The sequence below is a fragment of the Crinia signifera genome, chromosome 1 (assembly GCF_055691185.1).
Source record: "Crinia signifera chromosome 1, ASM5569118v1, whole genome shotgun sequence".
In the NCBI taxonomy this organism is placed as follows: Eukaryota; Metazoa; Chordata; class Amphibia; order Anura; family Myobatrachidae; genus Crinia; species Crinia signifera.
Genome location: NC_139217.1, coordinates 257,240,043 through 257,258,130, shown reverse-complemented (window position 1 = coordinate 257,258,130; position 18,088 = coordinate 257,240,043). Strand labels below are relative to the sequence as shown.

At 43.8% G+C, this 18,088-nt stretch overlaps 1 protein-coding gene across 3 annotated transcripts in view; it reads left to right on the top strand.

Annotated features, from left to right (window-relative positions):
- The first annotated feature begins 6,265 nt into the window (after window positions 1-6,265).
- CPAMD8 (C3 and PZP like alpha-2-macroglobulin domain containing 8) overlaps window positions 6,266-18,088 on the top strand; it is a 120,175-nt gene continuing 108,352 nt past the window's right edge. For all 3 annotated transcript variants that reach the window (XR_014473293.1, XM_083180884.1, XM_083180871.1), the window contains exon 1: window positions 6,266-6,850. Coding sequence is in view for 2 of the 3 variants with exons in the window: in XM_083180884.1 (XP_083037010.1) it covers window positions 6,792-6,850 (59 nt within the window). In the remaining variant the exon portion in view is untranslated. The remainder of the gene's footprint in view (window positions 6,851-18,088) is intronic.

Below are 18,088 nucleotides of genomic sequence, written 5' to 3'. Positions count from 1 at the left end.
CAAAACAGTCATGAAATAAGACTGGGTAATAAAACGAGAGAGAGATGAGACCGACTGGCAATCTTAATCTAAAATAAACGGAATGCATATGATATCCTGGGTTTCAGGATGCTGGCAGTCAGAAAACTGACCCCGGCTCACAAAAGAGAGCTTCCTGACAGGGGCTCCATAGTACCCTAACCCTCTCCCCCTTACCCCATAACCCTCCCTTGCAACAGCCTAACCCTGCCTGAATAGTGCCTAATCCCTTCACCCCGCCACCTGAATCTTCCCCCTCTTCTAACGGCTTAGATTTAGCCCCCTTCCATGCCGCCTAACATCCCCAACTCCCAAGCTAACCCTAAGTCCTTCCACTGTTACCTAAATGCTAGCCCGTCCCACATACATATCGAGAGGTTGGCTGTCTGCCTCCTGATCCTGTTTGAGGTTCCAGCACTGGTTTTCTGACGACAGTCAGGATGCCAGAATCCACATACTGAATGCTGGCATCCTAACTGCCGGGATGCTCACCACATCCTAAGTAACAATAAGGTTACTGATATGAGACGTAGGGTAAAAAGGTCTGCTTCTGATGGCCTACAGTCTAGATGGCAGGACAGATGTAAACATTAGGACAAATTTGGATTCAACGATAAATAGAAGGTGCATGAAATAAGTGGGGTTTCCACAATGATCCAAACAAAGGAAAGCTATATAAGAATGAATGATGGATTTTGTTGGAATGCTGGAGAATTTTACAGTGGGAAGTGTCACAGACTCAGCACGCTGTCGCTGGCATCCGGGCTCATGCTACATCCATGCTGGTGCTACAGCTATGTTTAGATGGTGCACTTGCCGAAGAACTGTGCGGGCCATCTGTGTCCAGAATGCTCAGGTTCATGCCAGTATTTGACGTGGTCTGTTTCCCTCCAAGCCGGCAGCTTGAGCAGTGCCATCTTGTCCATTATCATGTGATCCAGATTCTTCCAATACTGAGCACCCATTCTGTCAGCTGACTGCTGCAGCCAATCTCATGATTCCTCAGGGTATAAAGCTTCCTGACTCACAAGGGGCAGATCACCAGTGCCATAAGTCACATAGCTCTGTATATGAAGTTGTACCCTGCACTCCTCATTGTACCTGATAGCCTGTTGCCATGGACTGCTCTCCTTTGCAGACATCTGGCCATCAATACCATCGGTCATCCGATTCACCTACCATCGATTCCATTGGTCTCAACCAATCCTGCTGTCAACATTGGTACCAAATATTCCTGCTTTTACCATCGATCCCAGTTGTTCCTTCTCTCATCATCGGTCCCAGCCGATACTGTTCTCCATCGGTCCCAGGTGATCCTGCTCATACCATTGGTACCAGCTGATTCTGTTCTCCATCAATCCCAGCTGCTTCTCCTTGTCATCGACCCTAACTGATCCTGTTATGCCATTTATGTGATGCTAAACAACAATACCTAAGTTCCTTCATGAACTCTTGTTTACTACTTGGACTCTAGTTGTTTCAAAGAACTCTATTGGGGGGCCAAGACCTAGCTGTCGGGGCCTGTGAAGTCCAAAACCCCTTGTGGGGTAAACACCACCGACAGCTTAGATTCTGCACCTCTGTTTTGAGGTAATCACTACCTTGGGTTCTTTCGTTTCTAACAATTCTATTTGTGTTTTATCATTTCAATTTCCGTTCCTGCTGTTTTTATCATTTGTATGTGGAAGAATTATATTAAACCTCCACGTCTTCAATTGACCACTCATTGCCTCCAGTTCGAGGACATCAATCACCAAGGTTCTGACAGGGAAATTGGGTCATGTAATGGAGGGAGTTCTATAAATAGGAGCAATGCAGGAGAAGACTGAGGCCACACATAGCGGCCCAGGAACTTTCAAGTAGTTTGACAGCAAATGACAGAAGAAAAAAAATGGGACAGTATTTGGAGAGACAAATAGGTTCAGGAAATGGTTTGTGGAGCTGAGATAAAAGCATTTTGAAGGTGGAGCAGAAGATTATGAATTTTAATTAGGATTGCTTGGTATGAAAGAAGGTGGTGTAGTAGCTACATAGGGTTACGGCACAGATGGTAGACAATGTCTAAGTTGACAGTCACTAGGTCATCCACTAATTGTCGACAGTGAATAAGTCGACACCTAACAATGATCCACATACCCATGGTCGCAAGCTTTAGGTCGGCATGAACATTGTCAACATGAACAAGGTCAACATGAGTTTTTCGTGTCTGTCGACATTGACACCATATACGTGTACCCTGTCCCCTCGCTGCACTTACCATGCTTCATGCATGGTGCCTTGCTGAGCTTGGCATACTATTATATTTTCAATTGCCAATTTGGATAGTAAAGTATGAAAAAACGAATAAAAGAATTTTATTGTTCACAGCACCCTATGCACTTTATGTACTGCACGTCCTGAGGAAAAAGCCTCACCGGCTTTGAAACGTCGACACGACTGTATGCTGACATGATGCACAAATTGTCTACATAAATTTGGATTTATTCCTTAACCCTTTGAGTGCCGCCTGTTTCTTGGGACCAGCCCCAGTTGGGACCCCCTGAGAGCAACCTTTCTATATATATATATATATATATTGCCCTACGTATATACGTGTGCAATGGTTTTCTTTTGTCGTTTTCTGTTAAATGTACTATTTTTCATTTAAGATTAAAAAAAATAAGACTCCCTAAGTGACCATTTTACTAAATAAATAGAGGAACATTTTGCAATACAGTATGTTCTAAACAGTACGAAAACATATAAAAAGTACAATGTATGGTACCCCGCTGAGATTATATGAAGAGGAATATATGAAATAAAATCTCTGGTATTTATTAAATGTGTTGAAACATTCAGTGCCTTAAGGACAAAACTACTTTACATATGTATATGGAAAGCATATATATAATAAATATACAGTGTGTGTGTTAATGTGTATATAATATGTATGTAGCATTTTTTCTTCACCTTATCGTTGTTTATACCAGTGTCGCCTCAAGCAGCTGTGTTTTCAGACCCACGCCGTGGGGTATCCATAAGAGGACACATATATATATATATTAGGGCCTGATTTTAAATCCCAATACACACTAGGCTATATTGTTAACAGTATCGTCTAGTGCAGGGGAAGCCAACTCCAGTCCTCGAGATCTACCAACTGTTCACATGTTTTAGCTTACCTCACATTTACACGGGTACACTCATTAGTGACTAACGCATTTTAAAAGATCCACAGGTGGAGCTAAATGCTTCACTTGTGATTCTGGGGTAGATTTATGACCCGGCGATCAGGGGAATATGCGCTATCCCCGTGCGTTATGGCAGGGGATAGCGCTTCCCCTGATCTATGAAACGTGCCGAGCGGGTGTCTAACGTGCGGCGCTGTGGGGCAGGAGGCATAGCGCAGCTACGATATTTCGTGCTGCGCCCCTGCCTGATTTATCAACGGTCAGCATCGCTGACCGTTCCGCCGCCTGCAGCTGTCGACTTCACCAGCTGCAGGCGGTGATGCCCTATACCTACAGCAGGGACAGCGCTGTCCATGCTGCTGGAGCTGAGCTGCGCTGGGATCTCACGTGAGTAGCGAGATCCCGCGCATGCGCAGTCCAGCCGGCCGGGGAGAAGCAGAGAGTGCGTCAGTGTTAACTGATGCGCTGTCAGCTGGAGGGGACATCGCCGGAGGAGGGAGTTAGCGCTCCCCCGCTTCGGCGGCAAGATCTTAGTAGATCTTGTCGGTGTCCCCTCCTGCTTCGCCTCGCTAATGAGGCGAAGCAGGGAGTGTTATAGCGGCGCTCTTATAATAAATCTACCCCTCTGTGTGGAGACCTGGAAAACATTAACTATTGGTAGCTCTCGAGGACTGGAGTGGGCTACCCCTGGTTTAGTGCGTACAGTCAATATCGCTAACGATGCATGCTCCCACACATCGTCAATGACCCCCTCCTTCATCCGGCAGGTTCAGACGAGGGAGGTCCTCGTTAATGATGGCCGTGCTCCCTTCCCGGTGTAGGTGGCTTAAATCAAGCATATATGATAGATATACAGTAGGTTTATTATATATGCTGGTCCAAATGTGGCAGTGTTTGGCTTTTGAATGGAGCTCATAATTCACTATTGCAGTGGTTCCCAAACTGTGCGCCTAGGCTCCCTGGAGTGCCTCGGTTTGGTGGTCCAGAACCAATTCAAATTATTTATGGTCAATGTAATAGGCAAAATCAGAGCTTGTGGCTTCCAGTTTTAAAATATGTAGATAAACAGAAGTGAATTCTGTCCCTCAACACATTACTGGACCTAAGGATGACATATAAGCACAACTTATTTAATTTAATATTGTTTTCTGAAATTCTCGGTAGCAAACATTGCACCTACTGTAGGGGTGCCGTGACAAATATTATTATAATCTAGTGTGCCGTGATGCAAAAAGTTTGGGAACCACTGCACTATTGTGTTTCTCATCCTTTATATACAGAACTTAAAACCTGTTGTGCAGTAGAGATTTTTATATTTACAAGGTTGATAGATAAGGGCAGGAGTGGAAAAGGTTGACATGCTAATGGTCGACACATTTTTGTTTTTGTTTTGCTTTTTGTGCCAAATCTGGGCTATTTTAGGTTATGTAACCACTTTCAGTCTGAAAGTGTACCCTCGTCAGCTTGCTTTGCTTTACATGGTTCAGGCAAGATGGCTCACTTCGCACCTCACAGGATACTATTTCATTTAGATGTCCACCTGGATAATAAAACAATGTTGTGAAAACATGTTTCACACTTGTGAAAACAGGTGTTGACCATTTGTGTGTCGACCAGTGTCATGTCAATCTTTTGTACCTGTCAAACTTGAGCTCTGCCAACCTCGATCTAATGCATGTCGAACATATGTGTCGATGTATTGACTGTCAACCAATACATTGTTGATCTATCATCCGGATACCAAAATACAGACTTGAATTTAGCCAACCACAGAACCAGTGTGCATCCTTTAACACCTGGGGGGGGGGGGTTCAAATGTTTTATCACACCTGATATCCCATCTAAAGTGATGGGGCGATAATCAAATGGTGAATTTTATCATATGACGCCCATTAGGTCAGGTTTAGGCACATAAAGCACCTAAACCCAACCAAATTAAGGGGGTGACGAGAAAAGTCCAGTTTGGGTGCTCAAACGGGCGACTTATCTCGTCCTTTAGCTCGCTACTCCCAGGTTTGGTAAGTTGAAATAAGTGTGCCCGCCTGTTGCCAGAAACATTTGAATACCAGCAGCGGGCGCATTCATGATATATAATATGACTCTGTTGACAGACTTTGGCACGTTATTCTGGTTGATTCGCTAGGCTGCGATTTCGCAGCCTTGCGAGTCCGCCCACACGCCGACCATCGAATGATGTGTTGCGTGCACGCATATATAAGTGACTTTTAAGTTACTTACATATGCGTGCACGCTGGCACGGATATGGCCGGGCATCTGACATCCGGTGATGTCAGCTACCCGCCCCCCGCACCAGCGTCACTGCCTCATTACCATGAGAATGCAGACGCACAACATCGGACCGAACAAACGTGAATAACCCTCTTTATGCATAATGGGGTAAAAAAAATGTAAAGCCTAAACAAGTGATAACGTGGAGAGTAAATACCAGCCAATCAGCTTGTATCTGTCATTTGTCAAACATAGCCTGTAACATGGCAGTTAGGAACTGATTGGCTGGTACTTTATCACTCTCCACTTTATCACTTGTTAAGGCTTAATAGTTTTGGCCCAATGGTCTTACTGTAGTCTCTAAATGACACATATCTTTAGTCTATTTTTATACTAAAACATAAATAAATATTTTAATTTTTTTTTTTACTTAATATGATGTTCTGCTCACTCTAATACACTGTGGCTTTACAGTCTCTTTGCCTAACTGTATGTCATCAATAATTGCCTGTATACTCCTAACTACAGTATCTGTAGACCCTGGTAGAGAGGAATACCAGAGGGATCAAGGCATATTCCCCTAGGGGCTGTTTTAATATCCTCCTCTCCCCCCATTCTGTCCCTTACAGCTTAAGGTCATTCATTGAGTTAGCATAAGGGAGGAGGGAAAAAGGGAGCCTGCCATATATCTTGTTTTAAAGGGTCTGTTGCTAGTGATTTATAGGACCAGGCCCCCTCCCTCACTTCCCTCCTTGAATGCCCAGCCCTCCCCAGTTGGGGTTTGGCTGGTGAAACTTACACTCCCTTTAGACTGACTAAGTAGGGCTCACACAATTCTAAAACTTGCTTCATTTACTCTACTGCTCCATCATGCTTACTGTGGAGCACTGTGGTTTGCATGTGAGGAAAGCTAGCTTAGAATGGCAAAGGGGGTACAATAAGAAGTGGGGAGGTTATAGACAGTGAAAATAAGTTAAATAATATATTAGAAAACAAAGAAGAAGAAGAAGAAGGAGAAAAATATAGCACCTACTGTGTGTAGAGAGAAATATTAGAGATTAGGTAAATAGTTCAGGAGAGGGAACTGAATTTACAGTCATACCCAATAAGGAAGAGTACATTGGGCAGAACCAAGATATACTTTGGAAGTCCGGATTATTTACAGTAACAAGCACTGTGGAAGAACAAGTCAGAACAAGGGTTAAATCCTTCACAAACTTGGAAAGGGGGGGAGAGCAGAGAGCACACTGCTCCTTCCACCCTCAGGGCACACTCCCCCCTCCTGTGCTGTATGCTTGGAAAAGAAGACAGATACCCCTGTAGGGGCACTGGGTAAAGTCCTGCGTGTGTACTGAACTCTGCTTGTTGCAGAATATGTCTATCCTGTGGATTTTGGGGATCCTTTGCAGTTTCAGTAACGCACAGAATATTCCGTAAGTTGTCCCCCAAAAATTCTCTCTTATTATTTTTATTTTATTGTAATTATTTATGTTATGTGTTTGCCTTTAAAAGCTCCCAGGTCTGAACACTGCCTTTATAAGAAGAAGGACAAAGTGTTTTTGATGACAAAAATCCAAGATACAATGATGCTATAGGATGAATTAACAATTGCACATCAGTATCATAACATTTATCAAACATGACGATGAATCGGTTGTCGAAAGACAATTATTTTGTTCAGCAGTTAATTTAATTTCAACATATTACTGATGTAAATGTACATTTTATAAAAATTCACCAACATGGAGAAAACCTACATCTATACATGGAGTTTAAACTAAAAACAATTTTGTCATTAATCATCCATAGATGATTATATTAACATAGTATAATATATCATTGGCTTTATAGTTACTTTGTGATGCCAAGGGGTTTTCTAACTTATGAGAAGTAAAATGGGAGTTGAATCACAATTGTTAGATAATGCTGATAAACGTCACTCAGACTCATTTTGTTTCGTTTCACTAATGTGTCAGTTTGTACAATAAGCCTTAATTAATTAATGATAGCAAAAATGTTGTTAAACAGATTGGTGGAAATTTACTAAAATGTGTATTCTACTTCACATGTGATGTTGCTATGGGCAACCAATCAGATCCTGTCTACTATCTTCTAGTGGGTGCTAAATAAAAAAGTAGATTCTGATTGGTTGCCCATAGCAATGTCACATGTGAACTAGAATACACATTCTTAGTAAATGTCCCCCATTGTTTTATAAGAGGGGGTATTCGCAAAGCTATGAGAGAGATACAATTATGAGAGATAAAGTACTAACCAATCAGATTCTAATTTACATGTTATAGCCTATTTTTGAATAATGAAAGGAGCTGATTGGTTGGTACTTTATCTCTCACAATGTTATTGCTTGCCAAGCTTTGGTAAATACACTGCTTAGAGAGAATTCTATAAAGTGATGTATTACCATTGACCTGACCAGTAACATATCCATCTTAAATGTGTATCTGTGGGGAGCTGTAGAGATATAGCACAGAGATGTGATATACACAAAAATGTAATAATATACAGAGATGAGTAGCATCACACAGGAATATGACACCCAGATGCTATAGCCAAGAAAGAACAACATGTACTGTACAGACCATAGATCATTTTGGTTGGAGTGATCAAGAGAGAGGGTGTAATACACACAATACACACGTGGTAAAACCAGGCAAAGGTTGGAATCAGGGAATCCTCTATTGGTGCCCCTGCCCCCTGCTATACCTGGTACTTACCAACTACAAAAAAAAATGTAAGACTTATTTTAAAAAGATAAAAGTTATTTTTTTTTACTAATGATTTGCAAGCAACATGAATTTTTGTAAATAACCTTTGTCTCTTTTAGAAGAAATACTTAGATTTTTCAGTGTGGGGAGAAATCAATTACTAGCCAATAAGCTTATGTCATTTTACATGTTGTGGTTAAAAATTTTGGAGCTGATTGGTTGGTGCTTTTTTTCCACTTTATCTCTCTACAAACTTGATAACCTGTCCCATTATGGCAAGGTTATGGCAAAATAAAGATATGTTGATAAAAAATAGGAGCAGGTCAGTTTGCAGAGGTGTGATGGGGTATGGGTAAAAAACTGAACCGGGACAATCACGCCGGACCAGACATCAAAATCTACAGTCCGGAGCTTGCAGCGTCTGGTCCTGGGGGTGTCCTGTCCAGGGGGTGTCCTGTCCGGGGGGGTGTCCGGGGGAGGGGGGGGGGCGGCTGTCTGTGACACCTGTCACCAGGGAGTAGAGGAGGGGGAGAATAAGGCCCCCTGTATGGTCCGGGCATGTAGCAAAAATCGGACGGTCCGGACCACACGGGAAGGCTGTAGTCTCCCCTTCCCCATGTCCCTGGTGAAAGCTATCACAGGGACCCTCCCGGACAAGACACCCCCCGGACGGGACACTCCCCCGGACCGGACACTACAAGCTCCGAACTGCAGATTTTGATGTCCGGGGTCTAAACCGGGTCTGGTTTTTACATAGTCCCAATGTGATGTACTTACAGTGTCTAGCTCCTAACCACCTGCCCATCTTTCTTTAACCCAATGTAGTGTCCCTTACCAGATATCAGTAAACTACTGCGCTTTCACCCTTTTCACATATATGAGTGCTATAATATAAGGTGTTTGTAACACAGTAACAGTATGTAGTAAGTTATACTAAACTGTATGCAACAAACTTTTTGTGTGTAGTAATCAATACTAAATAGTATGTAGTAAGCCACACTGAATTGTATATTATGTACGCTCTACTTAACTGTAGTATGTAGTAAGCTGTGCTTAATTATAGCATGGGACACGCTGTGCTTAATGTTTGTCTGGATGCAGTCACATGCAAAAATGTAAAACTTCTTTCTTTATACATTTTGTGTGCTTTCAGGTATCTGAGTATTAAGTTTAGCCCTAGAGTTGAATCAAGGACACACTGTTCGATATATCTGATGCACATTTGCATATTGTCTGCTTTGAATCAGTGACTTTCTACAATGTTTTTATGTTATTATTTAGTTCTCCTTGTGGTCATTGCTTTTTACACTTGAGTAACATTCAGTTTAACAAATTTATGGGCCCTACACATGGGCCAACGAGCAGTCGGACCTCCGCGGGGTTTAATTTTGCTATAAATCTAGCCACATTGCACCATGAAGCAAATGTCTCAGTGCAGCACCCGGTTCCTGTCACTGCGGAGGAGTTGGCTTTTTGGTGTCACCCCTTGGAAGGCTGACACCTGGGTGCTGTCACACCCATACCTCCCTGCTGTCCCGATTCTCACAGGACAGTCACCCAGCGGTGGTGTTAACTTGCGAGACCGCCTGTAAATTGCTTCTCCGTTTAACCTATTCACAGGAGACAAAGGGGCTTATGATGAAGATGGGCGGCATGGCTTGCAATAGCATTATTCTTGTGAAGCCACGCCCCGTTTGGCAGAGGGTGTAACCCCTTTCTGGGCACTCACGCTGCACAGGAGTCCCTAGTCATCCAACATGTGCAGTATACAGGTTTGTGGGTAGCCCCGTTGTGACGCCACTGACATGCAATGCTACATACAGTACTAGTTAACTGATTTGCAATAATTTGAAAAAATTTTAGGGCAAGTGTAATAAACCGTAATACAGTAGTAAAACTGTGTCCGGGCATGCTGCACTGTGTGTTTCTACAGCAGTGGTTGCCAACCCGTCGCTTGCAATCTACCGGTAGCTCGCGGCAGTGATCCGGGTGGGTACCTGGGTGGCTCGACCACTGCAGCCGCCCGTCCGCCCGTTCCACCCTATGCATTAGTGTGCGGCATAATGTGTAAAGGGCATTCTTAAATTATTATGCATATTTTTTTATTTTAGTAGCTCTTCATGTGGTTTATTTTGTCTTGAGTAGCTCACGCCCCAAAAAAAGGTTTTGAGAGACCACTGTTCTACAGTAACTAAAGTATCACTGGGTGCCTACCTCTGGCCTAAAGAAGGGCATTTAGAGTTGCAGAAGGCCCAGTTCACGATTTCAGAATTTTTCATGTTTGATGTTTCATTAATGTTTTAAAACTACACTTAGAAAAATAAAATGTATCAATGTATCACTTGTCAAGTGGAAGATAAGCAACAGTCTCTGTACTACTGAAACACTAGGACAGGCTCTCTGTATGTATCTTTCTCCAGTCTCAAATATGATCAGTGTCAGACTGGTCCAGAGGGGTACATGGGAAACCCCCGATGGACCCCAATGCCTGGGGCCCCAACCTTCTCTTGGGGCAATGGTGTATTTTCTACAGCGCATTGTTATTATTGATCTGGTACATAATCATGAGTGCACTATCAGTATTTACTATATAGAAATTGATATTGAAAAGGTTTAGCCAATCCTCTGTGGCAGCTGGCCACACCCTCTCTGCTGATTAGCCACACTCCTGGAGACAGGTTAGTTATAATTAAATAATATTTCATCAAGCTTAATACATTATGAATACAAATTAATAACGGTGTCTTATTTAAATTTGTCCCCTTCTTAAAGGCACCTACACACATGGCGATGTGTGTGAGCTTTCATAGTGATGCTAGGTCACTTTGATCGCTCAGCACACAATGCTGCTCAGCCCACACACCCCGCGATGTGTCAGCGCTGTGTGCTGAGCGAGCTGTTAGTGACAGTGCTGGCGATAGCGACATTTGTGCTCACCGAGCATTCTTTTTCTATCAGTGATAGCGAAGCGCGGTTATGCGCATTGCTACCGCTATGGCCCCAACACACACATCGATGTAAGTGATTTTTCTTAGCGATTTAGCAAAATCGTAGTCTGTAGGGGCCTTTACTCAGGATTTCATGTATTTTCGTATTTTCAACTATAAGTTTATCTATTTATGTTTTTTTTACTTATTTAATAGTCTTCACAATTTTTCATATACGTTGTTTTAATCAGTGTAGGAATTTTCCCTCCAATAATGTTGTATGCTGAAGCTTCTTTTTTACCCTTAGCCCTTTCATTTTTAACATGGCACATGACACCTATCTCCACACTGAAGACACTGTGCTCTAAGGCTGTACAGAAAGGCTAGTGTTTAAGTCCAGGTAAAGCAGTGTCCATTTTCTCTCATTGTGCAGGTTTGCCAAGAGTGGATTGCATACATGGTGGCCAAGGTTTCTGTTCCTCACACCTCATTAGAAACACTGTGTAGACCTTGTTCCATTATTGGTTATTTTGGTCAGTTGTCATTAACCACTAACACGTTATGTTCCTTTTTGAAGTTTTCATATTAGAATTTGTGTAAAGAGAGTTGTCATTTTTATGCTACTGAAAATATTTCTAATGATTCTGCTATATCTCATTCTTAAGGTCCATACACACTGGGAGTTTTTGTGTATAGCCAGCAATGAAGTGAGAATCGTTGGCTGGAAAATCGCTCAGTGCATACACACTGTGCTATTTGTATGGGAGTGAACAACTTTCCAAAGAAAGTCCATAGGCGCCCAGCAATAATGCGGGAGCGCGCATCAGATCTCACCGCTCATTGTCCGCTCATACACACTAGGCGGTTTCTAGCTAAATGCAGCTCACATGGCAAAAAAGTGAGTTGCTTTCAGCTCAAAATCAACTAGTGTGTATGGGCATTAAGTTATCCTAATATGCCTTATGCCAGAACACTATCCTGTATTTAACAATGGGCCTGATTCAGAGTTGATCGTAGAAGCAAAATCTTTCTCAGATGGACAAAACCATGTGCACTGCAGGTGGGGCTGATGTCACATGCGCAGAGGGAGTTAGATTTGGGCATGGTGTGTTAAAACTGAAATCTAAATTGCATTATATAGACAAAGCAGCCAGTATTTACAGAAACAAAATAACACCCAAATCTAACTCTCTTTGCATATGTTACACTTGCCCCACCTGCAGTGCAGCGTGGATTTGCCCATTTGAGAAACATTTTGGGCAGTATTCAATGAGAATACTGACGACGTGCAGCGAATCCTGTTTAGGATTCGCTGCACATTCGCCACTGCCAGCCGGGTTCCGGAGCCTCGCCGGCTCCAGTATTCAACGAGTCAGGGGCTCACTGCCCCTGACTGGCGAATTTTAACTCCTGCGGCGATGCCGCAGGGAGCCCGAGGACGGCGGCAGGCAGGGAGATGGAAGTCTCCCTGCCTGCCCCAGAACGTTTGTGGGGGAGAGGTGGGCTCCCCGGGTGCCAGGCAGCACAGGCTGCCCCCCGGGGGTGCCAGCAGGGGACCGGGTATATTCACTACACCCGATCATGCATATGTAATGATCGGGTGCAGTGAATATATGAATATCTAATGAGCGGCTCGGCTCCGGCCCCCTGCTGGCTGGTCTGTGTAAAAAAAAAAAAAAAATTTTTAATTAAATATATATTCATGTGCTTACAGCACATGAATAAAAATAGCATGCCCCTCCTCAGAATAAAATTCCTGATTTTTTTACACCAAATGTAAAAAACAAAACACTTTATTTTGAAAGTTCACATTCCACTTCACCATAAAAAGATAGCGATTGAAATGTAGTTGCCATCTGGTCATTGAATAGGGTGATTCACCGTTTTAGTCAAAAATTCGCCTTACAGCACAAAATCGCCATAAAAACATGGCGAAACAGCCTCATTGAATACCGCCCTTTGTGTTTGTGATCAATTCTAAATCAGGCCCAGTGTCGTATAATAATGTAAACTGAAGTTATCAATTGTTTATCTTTTGCTGCATATTACAACCCCTGAATTAATGACTTAACTATAGTTTGTAACTTAAAAAAAATAAATAAATTGTATTATAATCCAATAAAATGAAATGGATCATTCTCAGGCAAATTGAAAAATGTGGTTGGGAGATGAGTGCTGTCAGCCTGTGTGCTGCTATATTCCGATTTGGATTTACAGTACTAGAATGTAAGCATTCACGAGCAGGGCCCTCTTCCCTATTTTGTTTTTCCTTCTCTTACTTTAACCATCTTTGATGGCACCAAATCTTATGGTTTTCTGCCATGGTGATACTTATTCCAGTGTCCTCCGCTGATATATCTATGGTTATGGTTATGGTTATGGACCCTGTACTTGTCCTCTCTCATTTTCTACTGTAAGTCACTGTTTTACTTATCCATTTATGTACTCTGTAATTGGGTGCTCTTGATCCCCTGTGGCGCCATATAAATAAAGGATAATAATAATAATAATAATAATAATAATAGAGGTGACCGGATTGATTCTGACAAGAGCCATGGTTTAGCCAAACCACATATTGATCCTGTCATTCAGCACTTAAGCCAAGATATGGTTTCAGTCTAGGTGTGGGCACATAAATATTGTTGAGCTATTTAAACAAAAAATGTAAAATAAATAGAATTAAACATAAACAAATATTAATAGAAATATTCGGTACTTGTTTCCTAGCACGGCCACACCGATTTACATCGGGGTGGTCGTGTCGGAAAAATCGCGTCCATCGCATGCGATTTGGTCGCATGCGATGCGATCGACGCGACCGACCCGATTTTTTGATTGAATGAAATGTAAATCGGGTCCCTGGGACCCGATTTTACATTGGATTCAATGTAAAATATTCCCAACCCCCCCAAATTTAACGGCGTAAACCCCACCCCACGATAGACGCCAACCCGAAGCGTGGCGAGCGCAGCGAGCCCGCGAGGGGCGGCGGTGAGCGTCCTCCAACCTTTTCATTCCCTTACTATCCACGTCGGCGTGAAGTTGAGAATAGAATAGTGTGGCGAGCGCAGCGAGCCACCGAGCCCCGCGAGGGGACGCGTATACCTGTGAAGTTATACGCGTCCCCTCGCGGGGCTCGCTGCGCTCGCCACGCTTCGGGCGCGGTGGCTCGCTGCGCTCGCCACACTATTCTATTCTCAACTCCAAGCCGACGTGGATAGTAGGGGAATGAAAAGGTCGGAGGACGCGCACCGCCGCCCCTCGCGGGCTCGCTGCGCTCGCCACGCTTCGGGTTGGCGTCTATCGTGGGGTGACGACGGGGACATCTATAATGTGAAATGGGTCATATTGGCCCATTTCACATTTTTCACATTTTCTCACGATTTCAATGTTAAAAAATATTTTAACATTGAAGCCTATGGAAAAATCGGGGGCATCGCGTCGGTCGCGTCGGGACCAATGTTAATGGTCCCGACCGACGCGATGCCCCCGATATTTTACCTTTCCCGACACGATCCTCACGATTTCAATGTTAAAATATTTTTTAACATTGAAGCCTATGGAAAAATCGGGGGCATCGTGTCGGTCGCGTCGGGACCAATGTTAATGGTCCCGACCGACGCGATGCCCCCGATATTGTGCCTTAGCCGGCAAAATGGACATGATTTCAAAGGAAATCGGGTCCATCGTGTGGATCGTGTACCTTAACTTAAAGGTACACGATCCACAAGATTGTGGCCGTGCTAGGAAACAAGTACCAAATATTCTATTATGCTTAATTATAATAATTGTTATTAATGGTCAACAGAGGCGTAGGGAGAGCGGAGACACTGGAGCTCACGCTCCGGGCGCCGATTGGTAGAATGGCGGCGCCGCCGGCCCGCCCCCCCCCCCCCCTTTGCAATCGATCCGTGCACTAGATCAATAGTACTAACGTGCAGCAGGCAGCGTGCGCTGCCACCTGCCCTGCCCGGCGCCTGCCTCCTGCCCTGCTCACCCGGTCCAAACATCACTGACGGTGAGGCCGCGCAGGTAACTCACTGCTCTCTAAGTTTCCAGAACTCCAGACTCCTCCCAGGGTCCCGGTCACCTGCCCATGCTACCCTCCTCCCTGGCTACAGCAGCGCGTCATCAGCCATCCCAAGCGCTGGCTGTAGCCTGGAGGAGGAGAAGGTGTTCTGCTGCCGCCCGTGCCGCCCTGGACCTGCTGCAATCATTTATCCTATTTCAAGGTGAATGTGGATTTATTTTTTATTTTTTTAATACAGCTAGTTGATAATGTTATAAACTTGGGGTTTGGGGGATTGGTGGGGCCCGGGGGAGGGGTGGGGGGGGGGGTGGGTTTGGGTGGGGAGAGTGCTGTGCTGTATATATCTTTATGTGTGTATATATATATTTATTTATTTACAGTATCTTATATAGCGCAGCAGATTCCGTTACAGTGTCTAATATAGTGCAGCAGATTCCGTTACAGCATCTTATATAGCGCAGCAGATTCCGTTACAGCGTCTTATATAGCATAGTAGATTCCGTTACAGCGTCTTATAGAGCGCAGCAGATTCCGTTACAGCTTCTTATAGAGCGCAGCAGATTCCGTTACAGTGTCTTATATAGCGCAGCAGATTCCGTTACAGTGTCTTATACAGCGCAGCAGATTCCGTTAAGTGTCTTATATAGTGCAGCAGATTCCGTTACAGCGTCTTATAGAGCGCAGCAGATTCCGTTACAGTGTCTTATATAGCGCAGCAGATTCCGTTACAGTGTTTTATATAGCGCAGCAGATTACGTTACAGTGTCTTATACAGCGCAGCAGATTCTGTTACTGTGTCTTATAAAGCGCAGCAGATTCCGTTACAGTGTCTTATATAGTGCAGCAGATTCTGTTACAGTGTCTTATATAGCGCAGCAGATTCCGTCAGTGTCTTATATAGTGCAGCAGATTCTGTTACAGTGTCTTATATAGGGCAGCAGATTCCGTTACAGTGTCTTATATAGCGCAGCAGATTCCGTTACAGCGTCTTATATAGCGCAGCAGATTCTGTTACAGTGTCTTATATAGCGCAGCAGATTCTGTTACAGTGTCTTATATCGCGCAGCAGATTCCGTTACAATGTCTTATATAGGGAAGCAGATTCTGTTACAGTGTATTATATAGCGCAGCAGATTCCGTTGCAGTGTCTTATATAGCGCAGCAGATTCCGTTAAGGTGCGTACACACGGGGGGGAGATATATTGCTAGCAATATATTGCTCAGTGTCTCCTTTTCATCAGTGACCAGAGATGGTCGTTGATGAAAAGGAACCTCTGCTGGGGGAGCCGCAGAGGTAATTAGCTGGTCGCAGGAGCAAGCTCCTGCGACCAGCGATTACAATGAGGCAGAAAACGGGAGCGCGCACCTGGCGATTTATCGCTGGTGCGCACTCCAATCACTGGCAATATGGTCGCCTGCGACCATATTCCCAGCGATTATAGCCCCTATCGCCCCCGTGTGTACACAGCATAACAGTGGTTTTTAAGTTTTTTTCTTTTCAAATGTAACATGCCAACAGTGCTGTGCTGTATATATCTTTATGTGTGTATATATATATTTATTTATTTACAGTATCTTATATAGCGCAGCAGATTCCGTTACAGTGTTTTATATAGCGCAGCAGATTACGTTACAGTGTCTTATACAGCGCAGCAGATTCTGTTACTGTGTCTTATAAAGCGCAGCAGATTCCGTTACAGTGTCTTATATAGTGCAGCAGATTCTGTTACAGTGTCTTATATAGCGCAGCAGATTCCGTCAGTGTCTTATATAGTGCAGCAGATTCTGTTACAGTGTCTTATATAGGGCAGCAGATTCCGTTACAGTGTCTTATATAGCGCAGCAGATTCCGTTACAGCGTCTTATATAGCGCAGCAGATTCTGTTACAGTGTCTTATATAGCGCAGCAGATTCTGTTACAGTGTCTTATATAGCGCAGCAGATTCCGTTACAATGTCTTATATAGGGAAGCAGATTCCGTTACAGTGTATTATATAGCGCAGCAGATTCCGTTGCAGTGTCTTATATAGCGCAGCAGATTCCGTTAAGGTGCGTACACACGGGGGGGAGATATATTGCTAGCAATATATTGCTCAGTGTCTCCTTTTCATCAGTGACCAGAGATGGTCGTTGATGAAAAGGAACCTCTGCTGGGGGAGCCGCAGAGGTAATTAGCTGGTCGCAGGAGCAAGCTCCTGCGACCAGCGATTACAATGAGGCAGAAAACGGGAGCGCGCACCTGGCGATTTATCGCTGGTGCGCACTCCAATCACTGGCAATATGGTCGCCTGCGACCATATTCCCAGCGATTATAGCCCCTATCGCCCCCGTGTGTACACAGCATAACAGTGGTTTTTAAGTTTTTTTCTTTTCAAATGTAACATGCCAACACATGTTAGCCACGCCCCCAATTCATTACCCGGGGGGGGGGGGGGCGCGAAATATGCCCTTGCTCCGGGCACCATGACACCTAGCTACACCGCTGATGGTCAATGTATATTTTCTTTTAAATGAGCTAGGTTTGTGTTAAACATAAAATTTCCTTATTAATTTTCTGTCGGGCACAGTTATAAATAAAGATTTAGCATGCTTTGCATTCCAGCTGGATTTTACTGAAGCTCTGCACTGTAACATTTTAAAATATTGCCTCGTGGGTTCTTTAGGAGCCACTATCACTGCAGGTCAGTGAGGTATAAGACAGCTCCCCCATTGTCGGCCATCATGGAATTTGCTTATTGGAACAAACTGTCAGAGATCTATTTGAGACATTGTTATAAGGCAGTGATGGCTAACCTTTTCAGCTTGGTCTGTCGAAAATCATAAAAAAGTGTAGCCTTCCTCGAGTCGTGTGTCACTTCAAGAAATATCATTAATTTGGTTATATTTGCAGCCATTATACATATGCCACACACTGGGATGCCCATTATACATATGTCACACACCGTGATGCCCATTATACATATTCCGCACACTGTGGTGCCCATTATA